This window comes from Mus caroli, chromosome 4, assembly GCF_900094665.2.
Source record: "Mus caroli chromosome 4, CAROLI_EIJ_v1.1, whole genome shotgun sequence".
Taxonomy (NCBI): Eukaryota; Metazoa; Chordata; class Mammalia; order Rodentia; family Muridae; genus Mus; species Mus caroli.
In genome coordinates, this window is record NC_034573.1 from 74988567 (window position 1) to 75010098 (window position 21532).

General features: G+C 39.5%; 1 protein-coding gene across 9 annotated transcripts in view; it reads right to left on the bottom strand.

The window, feature by feature from the left end:
* Nucleotides 1–3109: 3109 nt before the first annotated feature.
* Nucleotides 3110–21532, bottom strand: part of Nfib (nuclear factor I B) — a 215732-nt gene continuing 197309 nt past the window's right edge. For all 9 annotated transcript variants that reach the window (XM_029476293.1, XM_021160527.2, XM_029476292.1 and 6 more), the window contains one exon: nucleotides 3110–9748. In XM_029476293.1, the coding sequence (XP_029332153.1) occupies nucleotides 9731–9748 (18 nt within the window). In that variant the 3' untranslated portion in view covers nucleotides 3110–9730. The remainder of the gene's footprint in view (nucleotides 9749–21532) is intronic.

The following is a 21532-nucleotide window of genomic DNA, read 5'->3' on the forward strand; positions in this document are numbered from 1 at the left end:
CACATGTGTGTCTACTGGGCCAGAAGAGGGTGTTGGATCCTTTGGAAATGGAGATAGAGTAGCCAGCCACCTTGTGGGTGTTAGGAATGCAACACAAATGCTCTGCAAGGGCAGCAAGTGCCCTTAACTGCTGAGCCATCTCTCCAGCCCCAGTGTGTCCTCTGGACTCCAGCACTGGCCTCTACTTGATAAGGCTCGGTCATAGGGATATTTGAAAATGCCGATTAACTTAAATCTTAATTTTTGTTATTATTATAAAACAGAGCAGGGAATAGCTTAAGTGAATATTTTTAAAAGTTTTACCTGGGTTCTTACAATGCTATGATCCCATTATTGTAATTTCTCTTATTTCCTTCTCTGTGCAAGTAATATTTAGAAAGCACATTAGTTTTATATAAACAGAGAAGTTGGCAACATGAGGAAGAATAATTATGAGAAATAAGCATGGTAAAGTCCAAGGTAGGTTTGGCAGAGGATTCTGGTCTCTTTCTGAGATTCTCTTGTCTTCTGCACCTGTGGAGCAAAGGACTGCTGGCACAGGTGCTGGGGCCCAATGGTACCCTGAGCTATAAATGATACATGCTCTACACATTTTCCTCAAAGGCCACACTATTGTGGTGGATGTTTCCAGGAAGCATCGAGCCTCATAAAAGCTGTACTCATGAACTGTATATAGCTCTCAGCTGCTACTGTTGACATGACTGTCCCTTCCCAGGACATTGGAAGTCCACGCTTCCCATCTGTGAATTTTGCCTGCTTACCCGATTGTGCTCTCTGCCTGTATCCATTTGCATTCCTAACCTTTACTATGGGGGTAAAGAGGTGTCAGAGACTGTAGACCCAGATTGACCCACAGTCACACCATCTGTATTAAAGATAGCAAGTAATTGTCTCTTGGCAAAAGTAACTGTCCAGCCTCCACTCTGCTTTTAAGACTACTATTCAGGCCTTCATGTGAGTTACTTGGATTGTATCAGAATCCAGCAGACTGAGCTGTTTAAGAGTATACTGTAGATGTGGAGGGATGGGCCACTCTGAACAAGAGACAATAAGCCTGAGATGTGCCAACCCTGAGTGGAATGGTTTATCTGCCCAATCTAGGGAGAACACTGGGGCATGTAGGGCCCAGTGAGCTGGGAGAGAAGGGACAACACAGGAAAGGGGATTCCATCAAAGGAGATGGCCCAACTTCCTGTAGTTGTTGCATCTTATAAGGAATCTGTGGGAGTTACCCTGGATAAAACTGGCAAACTTGGAGCTCCCAGTCTCCACCAGTCTTTCCCAGTGTTTTCCAGATGTCCTATCTGTGTCTAGCCCTCCCTTCCCCCTTCCCTTCTAGGAGGAAAGAGTGGCATGTCCCATGGAAGAAACACAAATGGCACCCACCAGCTTGCTGGAGGAAGGAGGTGAGTCACTGCATCTTTGCCTTATGCTTTTCCCTCAACTACATCTGTTCATGACTTGGGACTTTTCTTACACACATTTTATTCCTTTTGAGTTCTGTCTCCTTTAATGAACACCACTTAGGGAATTAACACACTTATGAAATCCATGCTTTTCTCTCATCCCAGAGAAAGGAAAATAGTGACATCACCTGAAGAGAACTTATAGAAAGTATGATAAGACCATCTACAGGCATGGTTTCTACTTAAGACATGGTCTGGAAGGAGTCTGTGGGCATGTCTGCCAGGAGAGATTTGCTGGCTGCCATATAATTAAAGCTAACAGTGATACAAGAAAGTAATGACTCCAAGCTATAAGAAATTCTATTATTTCTTCTATCTCAATGACAAAAACTGACTGATAAAAATAATTGTCTTCACTGAAAAAAAAAGTGACCTATACATCCTTGACTGATGTGTATATCATATTGTATTACAATACCTACAAGGTATTTTGCAGAGAGCTTTACCTGCAAAATATCATTTCTTCTTTCAGCCTCAAAAGAACACAGGCATTCTCATCGATAACTACCCTTATGAATAAGGGAACTGAAGAAAAGAAAGGTTATAAGCCACTGTACAGCTGATGACTGGTTTTAGGATTTAAAACGAGACTTGGCTGTTTCTGCCACCTCCTCTGTAACCACTATCTTCATCTACCTCTAAATCTTAATTGGTGCCAAGAGAAACCAATGTTTTATAGAGGCAAAACATTTCTTTATAGGTAATTTCTTTCAATTTCAGTGATATTTTCAAATCTGAAAAGTTATTAATCTTCTAAGAAATCCAGTTAGTCTCTCATACAGAGTCCATCAAAGATGTTACATTTCCTGTTAGTATATCCAAATAATTTCCACAGAACCCTAGACATAACAGGGTGAACACACCGTACAAAACTGGTCTGGGGTTGCAAAAGGAAGCCATCAAGGATCTCAGATGTGCCTCTGCAAGTTTTTGTTACGATGGTGAAATTCCAGGCATTTTCTCTCTCTCTTTTCAAAGAAGCTCACATTACTTTTTAATTTTATTTATGCACATCACTCAAACAGATCAGGGAACCATTTAAACTCATTCCTTTTCAATAAGCTATTATTGAACTCCAGCTGACTCCATTCTTGGACAATGCATTCAGTGAGAGTGGATTCTAACCTGGCCCTTGGCTCAGAAAGAGAATATCAGCTCTGCTTGCCCTAAAATTCTGCGCTCTCTTTGAAACCTAAGACGATACCCTTTCGCAGATATTTGCAGAACAAAATTCTACAGTGTTCATATAACCACTAACCCACAGTCACAGGGAGGGGCAAGGGTTTCCCTTCCCTTTACAATGTGTGTGTGTCCTTGTGGCTTTCTGTCCAACAGACCACAGTCTGGTCTCTGTGGCACACACTGTCTTCAAGTCACAGCTCAAAGGGTGTTCTGGGTCCGAAATTCTGTACCTGCACTTGTATTTTCATTGTCACTGTTAAAAAATCGTGGGAGGAGGAACCACACAGATAAGCAGTTCAGTACTGAACTGAAATATTAACCCTCCCAGCTGCTGGAAAGTAAGCCGGTGTCACCCAATGTCCAAATGTAAGGGCCAGGATCAACTTTCAAAATCCTACTGACCCAGCCTTCTTGCTGAAAGAGCATCAAGACATTGAGAAAAATAAAACATGAGGCCAGAGTCTGTAGCATAGCTCATTTTATTGTTTTAAACAGTTTTTGCATAGGAAATATATCCGCTTCCAGTAATTGACTGCAGTATGAGCAGCTGCTAGCAGTATAGGCTGGATATAACAGTAACAATCACATTAAGTCAAGCTTGATTTACACCAGTTTAAAACTTGTGGCAATCGAGTTCATTTGCGACCCACAAAAAGTACACAAAGAACATTATCCTCCAACCGGGCACAATAAAACCTTCACTAACATTCCGGCCCAGTCTGGGGCCTATCCCAGAGGCCCGAACTCCAGAAATTAAGTAACTGTCGTGTAATACATCCCACTGCTAGAGGCTTGTTACATGGAGATTATGCATGTGCCTCCTTTTATTTTTTATTTTTTTCCAAAAATCTAATTAAAACACAAGGTTCTGTATTTATGGCCCATGAGGACAAAAATGCCAAAAGTTTTAAAATGGATCAACCCTGGTGTGTGGCTAGCAAGCAATGACTGACTACTCGTCACCTACAGTTGTACTAAATGTATCTAAAGAAACACACAGTCCTACAAAAGTTGTTCTCAGAGAAATATCATTGAGGTGGGGGTACCTTGTCCCAGGGTGCTCAAAGTTCTCAGTGATAGAAGCACAAATGAACCGCCTGATGACGACGCCAGCTGACGCAGCTTTGAGACGCCTATGCCTGGGAGACAGTTGCCCCTCACATTCCACAACGTTGTAGAGATTTTTTTTTCCCAAGAAAATGTCATTTGAAACATATTTACAACTGAACTCAACAGAGACTGTGAAATTGGACAGGCACTGCTCATTTGTTTGAGTTTTTTGGTAAACATTTTGCTGGTTTTTTTGTTTTTTGTTTTTTTTGTTTGTTTGTTTTTGTCTTTTTGTTTCTTTCTCATTTTGCATCAACTTTTATCAGTCCATGCAACTTCAATGCCCTCGATGAAGAATGCATAATAAGCCATACTTCTTTTTTTTCTTTAAAAAAAAAAAAAGACTTCCTTCTGCATAAAGAGATATATTTGCCACATCAGTCCCTGTAGCGCAGTTTTCAAAACCATTCTGTCAAAAATACAGTAATACAAGACTGGCTTGAGTGACACTAGCATACACTGCTTTTCATGTTTAGGCCACCTTTTGTTACTGGTACTGTATCATGCAATAAAAGTTATCAAAGGCTTAATCTAGGGTCCCGTAGGCTAGTGCCACTGAAGCGCTTTCACAATCTCAACATACATTTGAATTGCAACACACAGATATTTCTAAAGAGTAGTAACTACTGAACCCTTTTATCATTTAAAAAAAAAAAACTACTTACAACCATTGAAGAAAAATTGCAACAAAAAAAATGTAAAAATTGACCGTCTCCAACTTGTCCCCTTTACTATTAACAATGTGACCAACAGATCTGTGGCACGACACAGTACAAAGAGTTGTCATGGCAATGAGTTTGGCTGATGCAAAGGTCATTGTGCAGGGTCAAAGGGCAAAATCGGTGGTCCATGTTATTCCCCCCAGTGCAGGGATCCACTCCACCCCCACAATTTTCAGGAATTAGAAAAGACAGGGCAACTACTAGAAAGTGCAAAATATGAAGAAGGCAGTTTTCAGCTCCTTCAGCATGGAGTAGAACATTCAATTTTGCATTTTTACTATTGAACTTGAATAGCCTGCACATATGTTTTTTTAAAATATAGAAACCCCAATTTTTAAAGTCCAGGAAGCATGCAGCTGGTTAATGTGAACAAAAGACCTTGACAGGAACATGTAAGCGATATTGAATGCCATGCTTGGTTGGGGCCTATCTGCCAGCAAGATTGTAGCGTTGTTTCATGGAGAAGGAATACTGTTCACTGATATGGGGTAACTTTCTGCAGCCTTCATCGTTTCACACGGTACATAGAATCTGCGTCTAGGTAGAGAACATGCCCTGCTTCGCTGCTCAAGATGTTCCCGTGCAGTCTCTGCCGTTGAGTCCTTTTGAAGCTACAAGTCACAAATCCGGATTCTGCTCCCTGAGGACACGTTATGTGAGACATCGCACTATTTTATTTTCTGCCTATCCTGAATGCTCTGTGAAACTTAACCTTAAATACCATCATGGAATAATCACAAAAATAAAAAAAAAAAAAAAGGAGAAAACCTTTGCTAAAAGGCCTTATATACTAACAAAAGGACAGCGGTGCTTCCAACATTCTGAAATGCTCTGAAAACCAACTTTTCCAATACTAAATACAACAAAATAACCTTCATAAAATATAACTTTTCTCCATTTACACTTTTTTTAAAGGATTAGCGTCCTATGCTTTTCAAGCACAAGAATCTGTGAAATATCTCCTAACATGGACAGATTTTTTTTTTTTAATACATAACTTAAGAGCCTGGAGAGTTTTAACTCGAGTCCAGTCTCTAAACAAGGAATATTCTTGTTTACTTTAAAAATGGAAACAACATATAGTTCCATTATAATTGTTAAAAAGTTAGCTTTACAAACATGGGAATTTTAATTTAAAAAAAAATTCTTAACAAAACTATACAGTGTACAAATTACTGTCTACAAGGTAGGCGGTTCATTAAGAAGACCACGCTCTTCTCTCTCCTCGCAGCTTCACAGATTCATTCACATACTTTATAATGGAGCTGCCCACCCGAATATTACCCGATAACTATATTGCTATACTTAAGGTTTTGCCATGTCTTTATGTACAGTCTCCTTCACTGCCTCTCAGGTTTTTTTCCCCCCTTAGGCAAGTCTCGACTGCTCACGTCACTTCGGGAAACACACACTTTAGAGGCACTGTGAGTGGTGGGCTGCAAAGCAATACAACAAAGGCTGGACAGTGCCATGAGCTGGTGGTGGGAGACACCACCCCCTAACAGATGCCCTTGGGTGACCTTCACCATCCTGAAGCTCTGCAGTCTGGGTAAGGAAAGGGCGTGCAAGACCTGCAAAAGTGGGGCCCTTCGTCAGAATATACTTCCTGGTTTTAAAAAAAAAATAGAAGGCTAAACGTGGATTTGAGATTTTCTATAGTAGTGCTTTTTTAATAAGTTTATCTCAAAGAAAAGAAGAAACATTGAACTAGGTTTAAAAAAAAAAAAAAAAAAAAAAAGGAACAGTTGCCCTAGGCCTCTGTACCCAAGAGGCAGGCAGGGATGCCTACAGTGTGCCATGTACTTTAGCAACAATTGTTCATTCACGGGTGACAAGGAGAGGGGACTGCCTGGAAAGAATACTGTGTCCTGTAGGGTTGCACTCTTCAGCAAATAGGTCAGAAAGACACTATGAGCTTGGCTGAGAGGATGTGTTATCTGTAAAGCAAGTATCACAGACTGGGCTGGCCTTTCTTAGAACCTGCATCCTAGAATCCCACTGTGCTAACCAGCATGTGGTCATGAGTGGACTAGTCAGATTTAATTCCTGGGCCTCTGAGCATCATCTCAAGTACTCTCTATTAAATGATCTGCTATGCATACACTTGACAGTTTATTTACTAGGGCAGGGCCTGGGGTGGGGCTGGGGGTGGGGTCAAGACAGCTTCTTGACAGACGACTGCTTATGTCACTAATTCCTAAAGATCTCCTTGGAGTAATGGATACACTCAATAGGACCAGGTGGGGGATGGGGAAAAGACAAAATAAAATTGGTCTCTATTCACCTGTAGTCCTCAGGGGAAATTAACTCAAATATATACTTGAAGTACCACCCGTTCAAATGACCCCCCCCCCATCATTATCAAACACACTTAATTCATCCACAGGAAAATTGGTTGCTTAAAATTCTATATTTCCCTCTGCTCCACTTTCCAGTTTACAAGGGCAGGTAAAATAAGAGGATTGACTTATTTTTGTTCCTTAAAAACTGAACTTTGATTTTAATCTATCAGTCCAAATACATTCAAGAAGAGCAACCCTCTCTCTCGTCAACCTTCTGGATGTCAAAGAAGATCCTAAGTGCAACGCCATCCATTTTGAAGTAGTAAGTCACAGGAACAGCCTATCCTGTCATTAACAAAATGACAGAGGGCGGGGAGGGACTAGGGGAGCTCTCCCTCCAGATGGGGGAATGTGTTTGGTAGAAGAAAGCTTATTCCTGTGTTAAACTCAAAAGTGTGAAACAGCCAACATCTGCTATGTGGGCACTTCAAGAAATGTCTTTGCCAAATATGAGACAGGCTCACTTTCCACTGTGGTTTCAGGAACTTTCAGGGAAAAAAAAAAACAAAAAACTATCAATAACAACTAAAATAAGACAGGGCAGTTCCTCTAAGTCGGCCTCTAGGAGGCTTTCACTGTGCTTGCTTTTTCTTCCTGGTTTCTTAGCTTGGAAACCAGAAAGGAGTTCAGCTTGCACCCCAGGTGGGAAAGTATGGGGGTCGGTGGGGGGGAACCTGTTTAAGTTGAAGTTTGTCACAGTAGGCAGAACAGTCGCTTTGCAGCCCAGGCCCATCTCAGGGTGCAGTGTTTCACTGCTACACTGTAAAGGGTTAAAAATCCTCCCACCCACCCCTGAATATATATATATATTTATATATGTATATTAAAAAAAATCCCCTGTCCATCTCTCAGTACACAAAAGGACCTCATCACACTGCAAAAATAGCAGTACCCACTTTGGTCAATTAAAACAAACAAACAAATAAACAAACAAACAAAAAAAGCATACATTATTTCTTTTTTAAATCTGTGTACTTACCTATAATAACCAATACAGCTAAAAGCACTACCTACATAGGCAAAACTTGGTATTGCATAATTCGTATAAATTTGAAACCCCTCCCCCCCAAATATTAATTGGAAGATGAAAAACATGAAAGGTTAATAGAAAAAACACCAAAATACTGAAAATATTGCTGGTCGATTACAATTTTTAAGCGGCAACTATACACAGCCATGATATGCTTTATAAATGTGAGATAAAGGTGTAACTGTCTAAAAAATCCATGATGTCACACATTTTTCTTCGTCTGGAGTACAAAATATTTTGTCATAAAAATGGTAAAGATTTAAAACGATAATAAATGCAGCAAAACAAGTGTAGTGATGTCACTTTTGTGGTTTTTTTTTTTTTTTTTTTTTTTTTTTTTTTTTTTTTAGATTTCAAGGCAAGGCACGTAATGTGGACATTATATCTTCGTGCAAATTAGGATTACTGGAAAGAGTACTTTTAATTAAAATTTTAAGAGACATAGAGGCAGCATGTGTCTGCCCATGCACACTATAGATCTGTCAATACGAGAAATGTGTTGAACAAGGCTAATGTCCGAAAGCACCATGCATGTTCCCAGCACCCTGATGGCACTTCTCTGAAGAGCGAGCGGGTTTTCCTAGCCTACCTGGCATTCCCAGCCTGTACACGGGGAGCTTTACCCTTGTGACATGGATTTCCCTGCCTCTTTGTCTCTACGATGCAGATTGTATAGAACCGTTTGTACACCCTATGGGTTCTTGATGCAACCAGTAATTTTAAATAAATAATCTGACCTCTGAGGAGGCTGCAGCTAAGCCAACCTAAGTGCTGTGTTTTCAATATTTTTTTTTATTTTTTATTTTTTTTCTGTTCAAGCACATGATTTGTCTTGATTTAATGCCTTTTTAAATGCCCTCAAAAACTGAGGGGAAAATAAATTCGCTCAAAATTATTTTAAATTCTTTTTAATCCCCTCAATTTAGAGTCCAAGGGCTGAAGGACTTATAATCATGATTCCCCTTTAGATATAAATTTATAAATTGCACTTGCCTCTGTTAAGTGTTTCTTTTGTGGGGAAAATATTATATTACTTTTTACTGTTGCATGCAGAGGTAACCCTTTACCCACATAGAGGCATTTCTTCCATAGAGCCTTTGAGTTCAAACCGTTTTTTTTTTTCCCTATTTTTCTTTTTTCTCTTTTTTTTTTTTTTCCTTTTTAAGATTTCAAACTGGGTTACACACTGGAAAAGGCTGGGTTAAGGGCCAAAATTTAATAAATCTGTACGGATAACTAAAGGCTACAGAGATTCTTTATATATATATATATGTATATATATATATATAATTTTAACTTTTAGAAATCAGAGTGCTTATAAAATGGCTGGCTCATGGCTCTGTCCCCAGCACCTCTGATGCCGCCTCCTAGCCTTCGTTGTTGAGATAACCAGGAATAGTGACTCCATGCGTAAACAACAAGAATACTAACCAAGAAAACTAGCTTATCATGCAAATATTAAGGCATCTAGAAAGTCAGTTAAAATATATTGTCATAGAGACAGAACATCTATTTCCCAGCGGACTTCATGTAACAAAGGCTACGGTGCAGGGGCTGCAGTCTAGCATCAGTGAGATGTCATTGACCCTTTCCTGTCACTATAGTCTCAACCTTAAGGGAATTAGTGACTGTAAGTGCTGCAATGCTGGTCTATCGTCTTCTTTCTTCAGTTTCTCTCCTTTCTCCCTGTTGTCCAGTCTTCCTCTTTTCCTTTGTTGGGTGTTTTTCCCCTAATTTTCTTATACTATGGTTGTGGTTCTTTCCCCTCAGTTGCTTGTCTCCGCTTGAAGGAAAGGCTCTCCAATTATGTTCAAACCATAATTTTGGACATTTGCCGGTAAGATGGGTGTCCTATTTGACACTTGAAAAGGAACCAAGCTAGCCCAGGTACCAGGACTGTTGAGAAGAGAAGGGAAGAAAAAAAAGAAAGAAAGAAAAAATAAGACAATGTTAAAATCTCCAGCCATATCATAAATATAAATTCAAAATGCATTAAATTACAACTATTATATTTTTAACTTTTTAAACCAAAATTTTAATAAAATTTAATAATTAATAGCATGCATTGACTTTGCTATATTATATATATAATGCATATATATATATACACATGTGATAACTTCTAGATTATACACATCATACAGGTGTAATCTATATGATCTCTTGCTTCCATGAAAAGACCTAACTAATATGCAGAAAAACACAAAATGAACTACATTCACAATTGCTGAACTCTAGTTAATTAAGGAGACTCTTTTTTTTAAATATCTGACCCATTTCAATGCACTGTATGCAATATGATTTTCATTGTTCAAACAAAAAAGACGAAAAGCATAAATTTGTAGCAATACTAGACTACTGTAGTTTGCTAGATATATTAGTTGTGTTTAATCTTTAATTCACAAGACATTCTGGGTAAGGTGGGTTTATCTACCTGTTGGGTTACATACATTTGAAAATGTAATGAACTACATATTCTTTTCTCTCACATGAGAAAATGATAGAGTTTCAGGCATGTGCAATATATAGTGAAATACCTAATGATCACATATAACTGAAGAGTTTTAGACAACCAAGTGGATGTCTATCCTGGACCACACAGAGCCCAGCTGGTTGCATCCTGTACAAAAGCCCACTGTGGAGGGTGCAGCTCGGGGGCTGCTGGGTTCTCTGGTGGTTTCCTGCTCTCCTCTATAATTTCCTTAGATAGAACCAAAGATTTCCTTTCAATTCATTTTTTCCTCAATTGGCTGGCAACAGGGGCCTGGGCATTCCCAGACTTTACCACCAGGAATGATGGCACATTTGGGATGCAGTCAGGATGACAAGAAAGAGAAGGGGAGTGGCTTGAGCCAGCAGCTCTGTCTCTTACCAGTCAGCTGTGTGCCAGCCTATATTGGCCTTGGGATTTAAAAACGTATTTGAAAAAAAGAATTCTCTAGTTGCCCCTGGCATAATTTTTCATAAAAGAATCATATGGAAAAAAGGAATGCCAGATTTACAGCTCCAAAAACCAAAAACCACCCCACCCCAGACATTTTGGGGTACACCTAATCTGTGGCATTGTTTATATTGATATTCAACTTGGTGCTAATGCCAGCCACATAGCAGCTGCATCACTGTACCAAGGAATCCTCGCACAGACAGTTCTGTCCCCAGTTTAGCAATGGTCTGGCATGGCATATCTCCACATTTTAAATTTTAGTTCCTCTACTGTTGAAACCATAGGTGAAATGGATTGTAGTTAGGAATCTAGACCTGCCTATCTTTTCAGGTTTGGCCATTAAAGGCATTTAAAGGCAGAGAAAACAGGATGGCAATTACTACAGAGAAGCGCTTTTAGATTTCAAAAAACCAGACACATAACTTTTTTTTTTTTACTCTGAAGACACTTCAGTATATAACATGGCTTATTTCTACATGTCTAGATACATACTGCTCAGCAATGCATCAACAGAAACAAGTGACTTCTTTTTCTCAATGGATTTTATGATTAGATGACCAGATCAACAGCAGCAACACCCGGCTCTCACTTTGCTCATCAATTTAGTATAATGGTTTAGCACGAGGCAGATGAGTTTTAGACAACAAATCACCGGCTACCATGACATTGGGATATTTTTAAAAGGTGTTGACCTTGATTACATTTCATTTATGAATACATTGCCATCTGAGTATCTCTGAGTTTAAAATTGAGATATTCCATACCAAGTTTATGCAGAAAAATAACACACACCAATTTACAAGTCTTCCTTAGTTGTTGAATTACCCCAGTCCTAAAGAGTGCATATTTTTACTGAAATCTTTTCTGAGAGACTTGACTGTTTTTCACATATTTCTCTCTTCCTACACACATCTTCAGAATTATTTCTGTAGTTTGTAGCATTGACTGGGAACAAAGTTACATAAGGTACCAAGAAACTTATTTTCACCTCAACTGTGCTTCATGACACTCTGTACAGAGTCCTATTACAGCATTTATTACTTCATATCATAATCATCTGTTATCTGCAATTATCTTAATGACTGAAAGGTAAACGCTACAAGGGCAAAAATGGCCCAGTCTTATCTATCCTTATAGAGTCTGGCTATAGATGATACTATTTCTTAACAATAAGGGAACTTACAAAATAGCCATCTATTATCTTTTCAATGTAAAGTAAGACATACATGTCAAAAGCAAAAAGTCTAGCTTGACAGATAATCATTAGCAGTAAAACACAGCATCAACAACAAGCAAGCTATCTTGTGAAATCAAGAAGAATCGCCAACTAGAGGAGCTTCATTGTCATCTAGCTATCTCAAGCTTTGGAGAGAGCCTTTTAACAACTGAATGATAGAGGTGACTCTGAAAAGGATAATCCTATCAACTACTTAGAGAAAGGATGAGAATTCAGGGTAAATAGCTGCTCGTCACACAGACGATTCATGCTGTAGAATGTGTACCAAGTTTAATTTAAATGTTTAGTTACACCTTCTAAATCTCCTGGCCTACATTATGGCCATACGGACACTGCAGGGTAGTACATTTGTTGATACTACTTACAAATCTTTAGGGCAGAATAAATCTCAAACATGAACACTATGCAGACCTCATATATGAGTTTTACAAGCCTCTTATCACCAATTCATAGGTTAAGTTCAGAATTATAAGGAACATTCTTTAGAGTTCTGACAGCAGTTCCCTTGAGGAATGGGGAGGGGATCATGGTAAAAGTAATTCAAAGCCTACGTAACAATGTGAAAAGTTAAACCAAATTAGATCACTTAATTTAAAAACACACCTAAATTTTCATAATTCTTCACTGAGAATACATAAGCACCATTTACTCTGTGACTCTCTAGTACAGATGAATATCAACATCTAACATTTACATATATGAATCTGGTACATATAAAATATATCTTGGTCTTCACGGTGGAGTGAAAATTGTATGAATTTCTGTATGTTCAATTTTTTTTTTAAAAGTCTATACTTTGACTGGTAAGAAAGCTTAAAAGGATTTCTAAAACTTTCCAAGATAGCAATATGGATCTCCAAGCTGTGTTTTTTTTTTTTGTCATTAGATTTTTGTCAAATCACCTATAGATAAACTAAAGATGAATCTTACTCAAATCTGATAACATATATCTAGAAAACATTTGCTACCCATAACCGCTAAAAACAAAAGTAGTAAGAAAAGGATACATCTATGAAAAATCAGGATTAAAAGTTCAAAAGATTTTTGGCAGCATCAGAAACCAAAACACAGCTTATTCTGATGGCATTTGTTATGAGATATTACATGCAAAACACACAAGAGCTAAATCAAAATTCCAGAAACAAAATGTTGGATATCTTGGAAAACATATTCCCTTTACTAAGACCAACTGTGTAGACTGACTCTCCCCAAGAGAGAAGATACAGAAGCCAATTCCTTTGACTTAGGATATATGGTTTAGGATGTCAGGGAGGTTGACATCCCTAATTCATTTTACACTGTGGTCTCATCTCTGTTGAAGTAACTGATCAAATTATTTACAGAATAACGTAACGGGGAAGACACTGAATTAGAAACGATACGGATCTATGATGATTCAATTCACAGAATTAGCACAAAGGGAGAAGACACTGAGGATCACAACCATGCTGGTGAACATAAGATTCCATCTTTGGTGTTTTATCTATGAACTCCTGAAATGGCCATCAGTATCCTCTCTCATGTAGAAAGAAAGGCCAATGTCTCTCATGTAGCCCCGGATATTAACTATTTTGTCTGTGTCTCATGGGCATTTCACTATGCAACATTGCTTTCTGACAAAGTCACATGTCAGTCCAACCTTGGAAAGGACTTTTGGGACAGAACTTTCTTAAGGTATTTGCTTCAGGAGACAATGAATTCACCATAATGCCACACAAACTATATCATAACCTAGATAATGTTGACATGGGGACTTGTGCACTGAGTGAATAAGTGGATTGTCAGAGGCAACAAACCTCAAAGTCTCTAGATCTGTCTTCTTGGGAAGCAAAAAGAAGTTCCCCCGTAACACTGCAGTGAGCACTATGAGGGAAAGTGGTTTGAAACTCTCAAGAAATTTGAGATGTACTTAGTAATACAGCACAAGGGTTTGGTAGATTTATACATAGTCCAACCATGCCTTTAAAACTCACTCTATGTATACTTCTTAATCTGGATAAACCCAAGTTGTTCCACTAACAGAGTGAATAGATTCTTTATCTCTCAAAGAAAGCGAACAAAACAGCCGTGAGTGCCGAAACATCTGTTGGTCATTACAAAAATAAATAAATAAATTCATCCTGTGACAGTGACTTCAAGGCCAAAAGTGATTGGTTCTTTGGCTTTTAACACAATTACCAACCAGAACCACAGGGTGTCAAGTAGACATAGATGAAGTCATTAAGTTGAGGCAGGAACCAAAGTAACATACTTCACTTATTAGTCTTAGGTCACTAAAACAGTGAGAGGTATTGGAAGAATGGCTCAACCCACGTAACTACTAATCAGTGCTCATTTCAGAATGAATGAAGCATTCCAATATTAGGCCATAGAATGTCAGAATTCTAATTATACTAATACTGTCCAGGGGAATCATACTATTGGCCATTTAGACTGACGGACTGATTTTCCTTCAAGGATTATAGGAACTCTTTTAAGAAACCTGAGCAATACTAGGTAATAGAGAACAAAGATTTGGTAGGTTTATACAAAGTCTGTTGTATAATTAAAGTAGCCATATTGTTAACAGATAGATAGTGGTGGGAGCCTGCAGCCCACAGAAAATGGTAATTTAGAAAAATTTACTTTCAATTACTTTGCACCAGTTTCAGGTGTTACCTGTTATTCTTTTGGCCAAAGGACATTTTTCTTGATAAATTACTAACATGCTGGTTTTAATATCTTTTCCAAAAACATGCAGGAAGGAATTTCCTCTGCTAAAGCAAAAAAAAAAAAAAAAAAAAAAAAAAAAAAAAAAAAAAAAAAAGGGTGTGAAAGAATTGGCTCAGGTATGTTAGTTAAGTCTAGATATACTACCTTGCATCTTAACTAGCTGCTTGCTTTCTTGTGAAAAACAACTCATTCACATCAGTGGACAGAATAAATGAGCATGCTTCAGGTTGAATCTATTAATATAGTAGAACAAAGAAGATGGCATGTGATCAATAGCACTTACACAGCATGAGTAATTTGCCATACATGTTCTATGTGATTGACCGATCTTAAGACTTTTCATCCTAACAACAAACATTCATGCTTAGTTTATGGATGAGGAGATGGAAGCCTGAAGTCTTGCCCAACTGTACACTAGCATTAGGTAGCAGAAGCCCAGGTCTTAGCCACAGGATTGGAGTCCTGGAATCTGCATTCTTACCCATACTCTTTACTTCGACTCTTTGTGAAAAACATTTCAATTTCCTGTTCCTATATTTGTACTGCAGGTGAATTATAAATGATAGCCAATGGCTTATGGCTGACACTTAGAAGCACGAGATCTCCTGAACAAGAATAATTCCACATTAGTAACTGTAATTTATTTATCCAATGCTAGTTGCTTTCCAACTGAAAATAATATGTGCCTTTGTTTTATATATGTGCAGATGTGGATGTATGACAGTAATTTGCTTTTGAGCCCCTTTTACAAGGGGCCAGAGTGAAAGTGAATTACATTACATGCTTTATACAGGTCCTGAATTTCTTTGATTTATTTTTCCCATTTTTAATGATCATTATCGCCATCTGAATGATCCTATTTGCATGCAAGATGATTTCTAATGATTATAACTATTTGTAATAGTCTGCATCAGAAAGCCCCCTCGCTAGCTCTTACCTGCTCTGCAAAGGGCCCCAGTGGGCTCTCTGGGAAACACCAAATATCATAAACTGCAGGTGGCTCATAGAATGAATCTAACTGCAAGCAATAGCACTTCATAGTAATGAAAGAGAAGTGTATTTATTTCTTAACTAAGGAGGTAAATAGCCTTCTTTATTGTTAATCCTTGGGGAGCCACACTTTTGAAAATAACATCAAATGGGAGGCTGTCAAACCTCATTGGTTTATAGTCAATTGTTTCAGCCCGCTTTGCTTCTGGGGGACACTGGATCAAGGGTTCGTTGTAGCACACATAAGTAAAAGTATTTTCCAAATTAAAAAAAAAGGGGGGTATCATATACCAGTGAAGTACTGCATCTGAAAAAGACTACATGCAATAGTGACTTCACATGGGGACAGCGCAGCTGTCTAGGGCACCAGATCATTGCTACCCTTTGCTCTTTACTATAGAGGCTTCCACATATGATGTTAGAAGGCCCTTCAACAAGGGAACCCAGGCACTTCAAAAGTCACAAAAACTTACTTGCTTACAACAGTCAAATGTAAATAAGATTTAAAGGGCAATTCTTCCCCTCAATCAGGAAATTAAGCATATTTTTAAAAGATTTGATTTTGCTCATAATTTAGAGCTAAAAAACCTATGATAGAAAATTATGAAGATTGTTAATTACAAATCAATTACAAGACACCCGTGCATGCATACACACAGAGACAGACAGACAGACAGACAGACAGACAGACAGACACACACACACACACACACACTTATGAAGCTACGGGATGTTATTGCCAATTAAAATATAAAGACATACAGGCCAACTGTAGTCATTTAAGTCCTCCCAGACCATGCCACAGGGAAGCCCACATGTTGATTTCCAGCCTTTCTCTAGTCTGTATTCCTCTCCACCCCTGGGCTTCTTTTGAATGCTATTGTTACAAGGGTTACTGCTCCTCTTATTTGCATAAGTGATTCTTCAACTACAGACATTTCCCTACAAAAAACAAAAAAAACCAAAAACGGTTGTCCAAAATAGTGCCTTTCACAGAAAGGCTCACCAAAGGCATACTAAATGAAAGAGAAATGTGAGTTTGTATAAAAGCCAGGAGACTCTTTCACAAATGACTTTTCTTAAAAGCAAATACTAGTATTATTTTTACAGTTTTGCTTCTAAAGAAGAGGACTTGTTTATATCAGATTTCTGAAGAGTAAGATGTCAAGGAGTTAAGAATTATATTTATGACGTTGGCCCTTTCACTGTGTTCACATATGCAGAGAGCTCCCAGAATGAAGTAAATAGGAGAGAAAACTCAATTTCCATACTTTCTGATATGCAACATAAATATTATTATTTATTCCCCATGTGGAAATTCAAAAGGCTTTTGTCTTTACTGCTGTAGCATTTCCTATAAAATACATTCATTTCTAGGCTCTATTATTTAAATATGACCCTATTCACAGTACACCTAGTTCCAGCTCCTCGATCACAACAATGAAGTGATGGTGTGTGGGCCGCAATGGAGCTGACTTCCTCAGTAGAGAGTGTGCGTGTTTACACGGTGCTTTGCATAAACCATCTTCAAACAAGGTCAGCATTTAGCACACTTCCTTTAGCTGCAAAGGGTTAACCAGTAAGGTTTGCATTTTGAGAATGTTCTGAATCCTGCTCCTCCCTCTCTGGCTCTGCTGCCAAAAACCATCTGACAGGAAACGGAAGATTAAGTTTGTCCTACCTAGGCGAACAAAGAGTGCTCTGAACGAGCTCCCACTTCACTGAAGAGCGGGAACTTTTCTAATCCCGCTGGAATCTGCAGCACTGCTCTGAAAGTACCATGGAGAAAGTTGTTCTCTTTCCTCTAACATCTTGTCCCTGGATCATCTCGCTTTGGCCACACTGTCCATCCAAAAGGGTTGACGGGAAAGCTCCAGACATAATCATGTGGAAAATGGACATTATTGATTCCTATGGCCCATTGTTCCCCCATGCTAAGTCCCTGAAGTTCAAGTTCAATCTGGAATTACATCATGTCTGGTTTCTCCTGGTTACCAGACGGCTTGAGACGTGACCACAGCTACAGAAAAAACAAACAGCCTTCTTCACGCTTCGGCTCCCCTATCGATTCAAACGTAAACTTTTTTTCTTTCTCTCAAGTATGCTTCAAGTATGGAGCATGGTTAATTTAGAGATTAAGTTCCAAATTAGATTATCTAATGGCATCTTAATGGATTGCTGACCCATTTCCTGTGGGATGGCAGCATGCAAGTCTGGCTGGAATACAATTAATTTCTTAGGAAGTGTTCTGAAGAGTTTGTCTAGATAAAAAGGAAACGGCCAGTTAGACAAATCTCTCTTTATAAATGGAGAAAGGTAGGCGAAAATGATGTCTCAACACTGCTTCCAATAGCCAGATCAGAGACAGAGACACTGTGTGTGTGTGTGTGTGTGTGTGTGTGTGTGTGTGTGTGTGTGTGTGTGAAAACCATTTTGGATAATCTGAATAAAATGCTACCGCCTTCAGTTTTGCTCTCGCAACAGGTGCAAATGATGCTGATGAGGACAGAAAGTCACTGCTTTCACGAGACTGTTCAAAGCAAAGGATGACAGCAGCTAGCTGCCCTGGTACCAAACCCTGCTCAGGTTTGACTTTAGATTTGGTAATTCTCAGCCTTGAGCCAAGGACTCACCTATGCCACCTAGCTTATCAGCATTTCTATTAGTCCTGGAGTGGTGCTAGAGCCCCAGGATGCTGTATAAAAATGTGAACACTTTAGAGCCAACAGCTGAAAAGAAGATTCAGAGATGGGAATCCAGCTCCCCCTCCTACCCCCACTCAACCCCCCCCCCACCATCCCAAGGAACTTCAGAAACAACCCAGCTGCCCAGGACTGCAGTTTTGGGTCAAGATAAGAAATCCTGAGCAGGAAATGCTAACCTAGGAGACATGCCAGGATAGTCTAAATAATGCTGAAGTAAACAGTAACTTAATTCTATAGGAACAGGACTGTCCACATACATGCATCCCATGTGACACTTACCTGTCTACATAAACGTACATGTGTGAATGCAGTTTGCAACCTACTGAAAATTATCCTTAAGTTTTTGGTTTTTAGTCTTTCGATAGAGAACATACATTTTATAAAGAAAGCAGTGTTTCACAATAACTACTGAGCATGCCATTCACACGGCTGCCCCTTCGCTTTGCCCTCCCCCTGACCAGCCAGATCCAAATAACCTTTACTGGCTGCTAAACTTCTCTTGGGAAATCAAGCAACTCTCTGGAATTGCAGTAATAAACGACAATTTCTTACAAAAATAAGTGTAAAGTAATGGCAGGATGAAGCATTCAACTCAAAGAGAGGACCTGGGAACACATGCAACATGGAAAACCACTGATAAAAGTCTCTTTGGTGCCATTCAATTATGGCATCATAAGCAGGAAAAAAATATCCTCCCAATTATTTCAGTCAAATCTTCATTTCTTCATTATTTCAGGGGCTGAGCAAATGGTTCGTGTAAACATATCCTTCTGTAACACACTCGTGTTTATTTTAGCCATCTGAAGGCTTCTTCTGTTTATATAAGCCATCAGACACATACAACCACTCACTCGTGGCTTTGCGTTTTCTTAAAGGGGTGGAAGGGCGAGAAGGGAAGAGGAAACGGTCAATCCAGCTTCTCTTTTGCATAAATCACCCATCCAGTGTTTCAAAATAACTTATGTTTATATTATTCTCAGATTGTCCTCCAGCGTTCTTTTTGCATTCGGTTACACTGTCCCTTCGTATCTGAGAGTGCAAGCAAGAGTCAGGCTAGGGTCTAAAGAGAGCAAGTAACTGTTCTGTGTTCACACCCACACAACTCACGTGTGCAAAAACAACAGAACTTGTGCATGGAAGAGGAAAAGAACAGTTGCAGTGCCTTGCCATCACCTATAGTCCTCCTAGAAGGCGACTCCAGCGACAGACAAGGAAGCGAGACCTTCAGCATCTCATTCTGCATCAACCCTAGCAAGGAAGCATTTGCTTAGGCGGGAAAGTTCACTTTCTCTCGATTTCAGTAAGCCCTTACTTAGCTTTGTGAGTGTATATGCATGCAACACACACAAAGGGGGAGGAGGAGGGAGACCGATTCACAAATGCGAAGTTCGAAGCAAGAAAACCCCTGTAGATTGTAACCTAGAAGGTCTGTGGAAGCTTGGCCCAAGAGTCAGCTTTGGTGACGGAGAGGGTTTCGGAGCTGGGGTTGGATGTGGCAGGCAGATAGCCCTCTAGCTCACACAGGATGCACACAGTTCCTGTCATTTCAACCCTCCAAAGAAGCTGCATTTGACAGGGAAGCATGTCGAGGGGGCAAGTGGTCCAGGCAAGAAAGAAAGCAGAGAGGACAAACCAGGCGGCAGCACGCACAATTCCAACAAAAGAAAGCAAATCCAAATGCCTGCTTCGCTCTGGCCTTCCTATGGACAGCAGTGGCCCTCAGCCTTCCGAAGGCTGTGACCCCTCTTATACAGTTCCTCATGTTATGTTGACCCTACCCATAACATTACTTTCACTGCTACTTCATAACTGTAACTTTGCTACTTAGTGAATTGTAATGTAAATATCTGATATACAGGATATCTGATATGCAACCCTCAAAGGGGGCACAACCCATATAGGTTGTGATCTACAGTCTCCATGATTACCTTTATGCATAAACATTTGTGCACGTGTGTGTGTGTGTGTGTGTGTGTGTGTGTGTGTATAAAACAACAAAAATCAAAGAAAAAGAGGCTATCAGTGAGAGTAGAGGACCATGGGGGACTGGAGAGTGGGAAGCTGGGAGAGGCTGGAGGGAGAGAAGGAAAAAGGAAAGTGATCTAGTTCTATTTTAAGTCAAAATATAATCAACAACAACAACAACAACAACCATGACAAAAACAACGAGGAGTTACCACAACAAGCATGAACTATGGCCTGTTCTTTATCTACCATATTAAAGCTCAGTCATTCATGGCTCTGGCTGAAAAATCCGTTCTTTCCCTAACGTTGTCCTACTACTAAGATGACTCTACACCCTCGGTTGTCCCAGTCTCTCTTGAAAGTGACGGTGGTACAGGCAGTTAGGATTTGTCTTCTTAGTATTCTATCTAGAAATGAAAATCCATCAAGTTTTAAAAACAACTTCAGGGCGCCATTTATAAATCATGTGTAGGCCACTTTGTCTCAAAGTCGAGACTCACCTGCCTCAGCCTCCCCCATGCTGGGACTAAAAGCAAGCTCCACCACACCCTGCAGTCATGTCTGTCTTTGAGAATGGTAGCAAAGCAAAGCAGATTGCTGTCTCGTCAGTACACGCTTATTTTGAACTGTGATGTACAGACTCAAAATTGCTGTGACCAAGACAGTACTTAGGACAGCCCCAACCCTGCCCCTGACTCAGTGAGTCCCTGCAGAATGTATAGATACACCTGAAACACCAACTATGTCCCTTCTTGAAGCGTGGCAAAAAGAGCAGATGCAACCCAGAGAGAACTCCCAGGCTTTGCTGTTCAGTCAGGCCATCTCACATGGTTATCCACTAATTCAATGGAAGATTAGTATCCTCAGAGAAGGAGAATAAATGAAATCAATAAATTCTGGTAGTCCCCCTCGCTGATTCACTATGATCTGAAGCTGCTTGCCCACATCAACTTTCTTGATGAGAATGGGAGCTTCAAGATGAACAGTGCTTCTGCAAGGACTATCAGTGACTGTGGTTGCTCTTTCCTGTGTGTGGATTATCTTTTCTTTTGGGGTACACCAAGTTCTGATTCCAGAACTACTCACCCCAAATCACCAAAGTTTCACATCACTTTGGTTTCAATGCA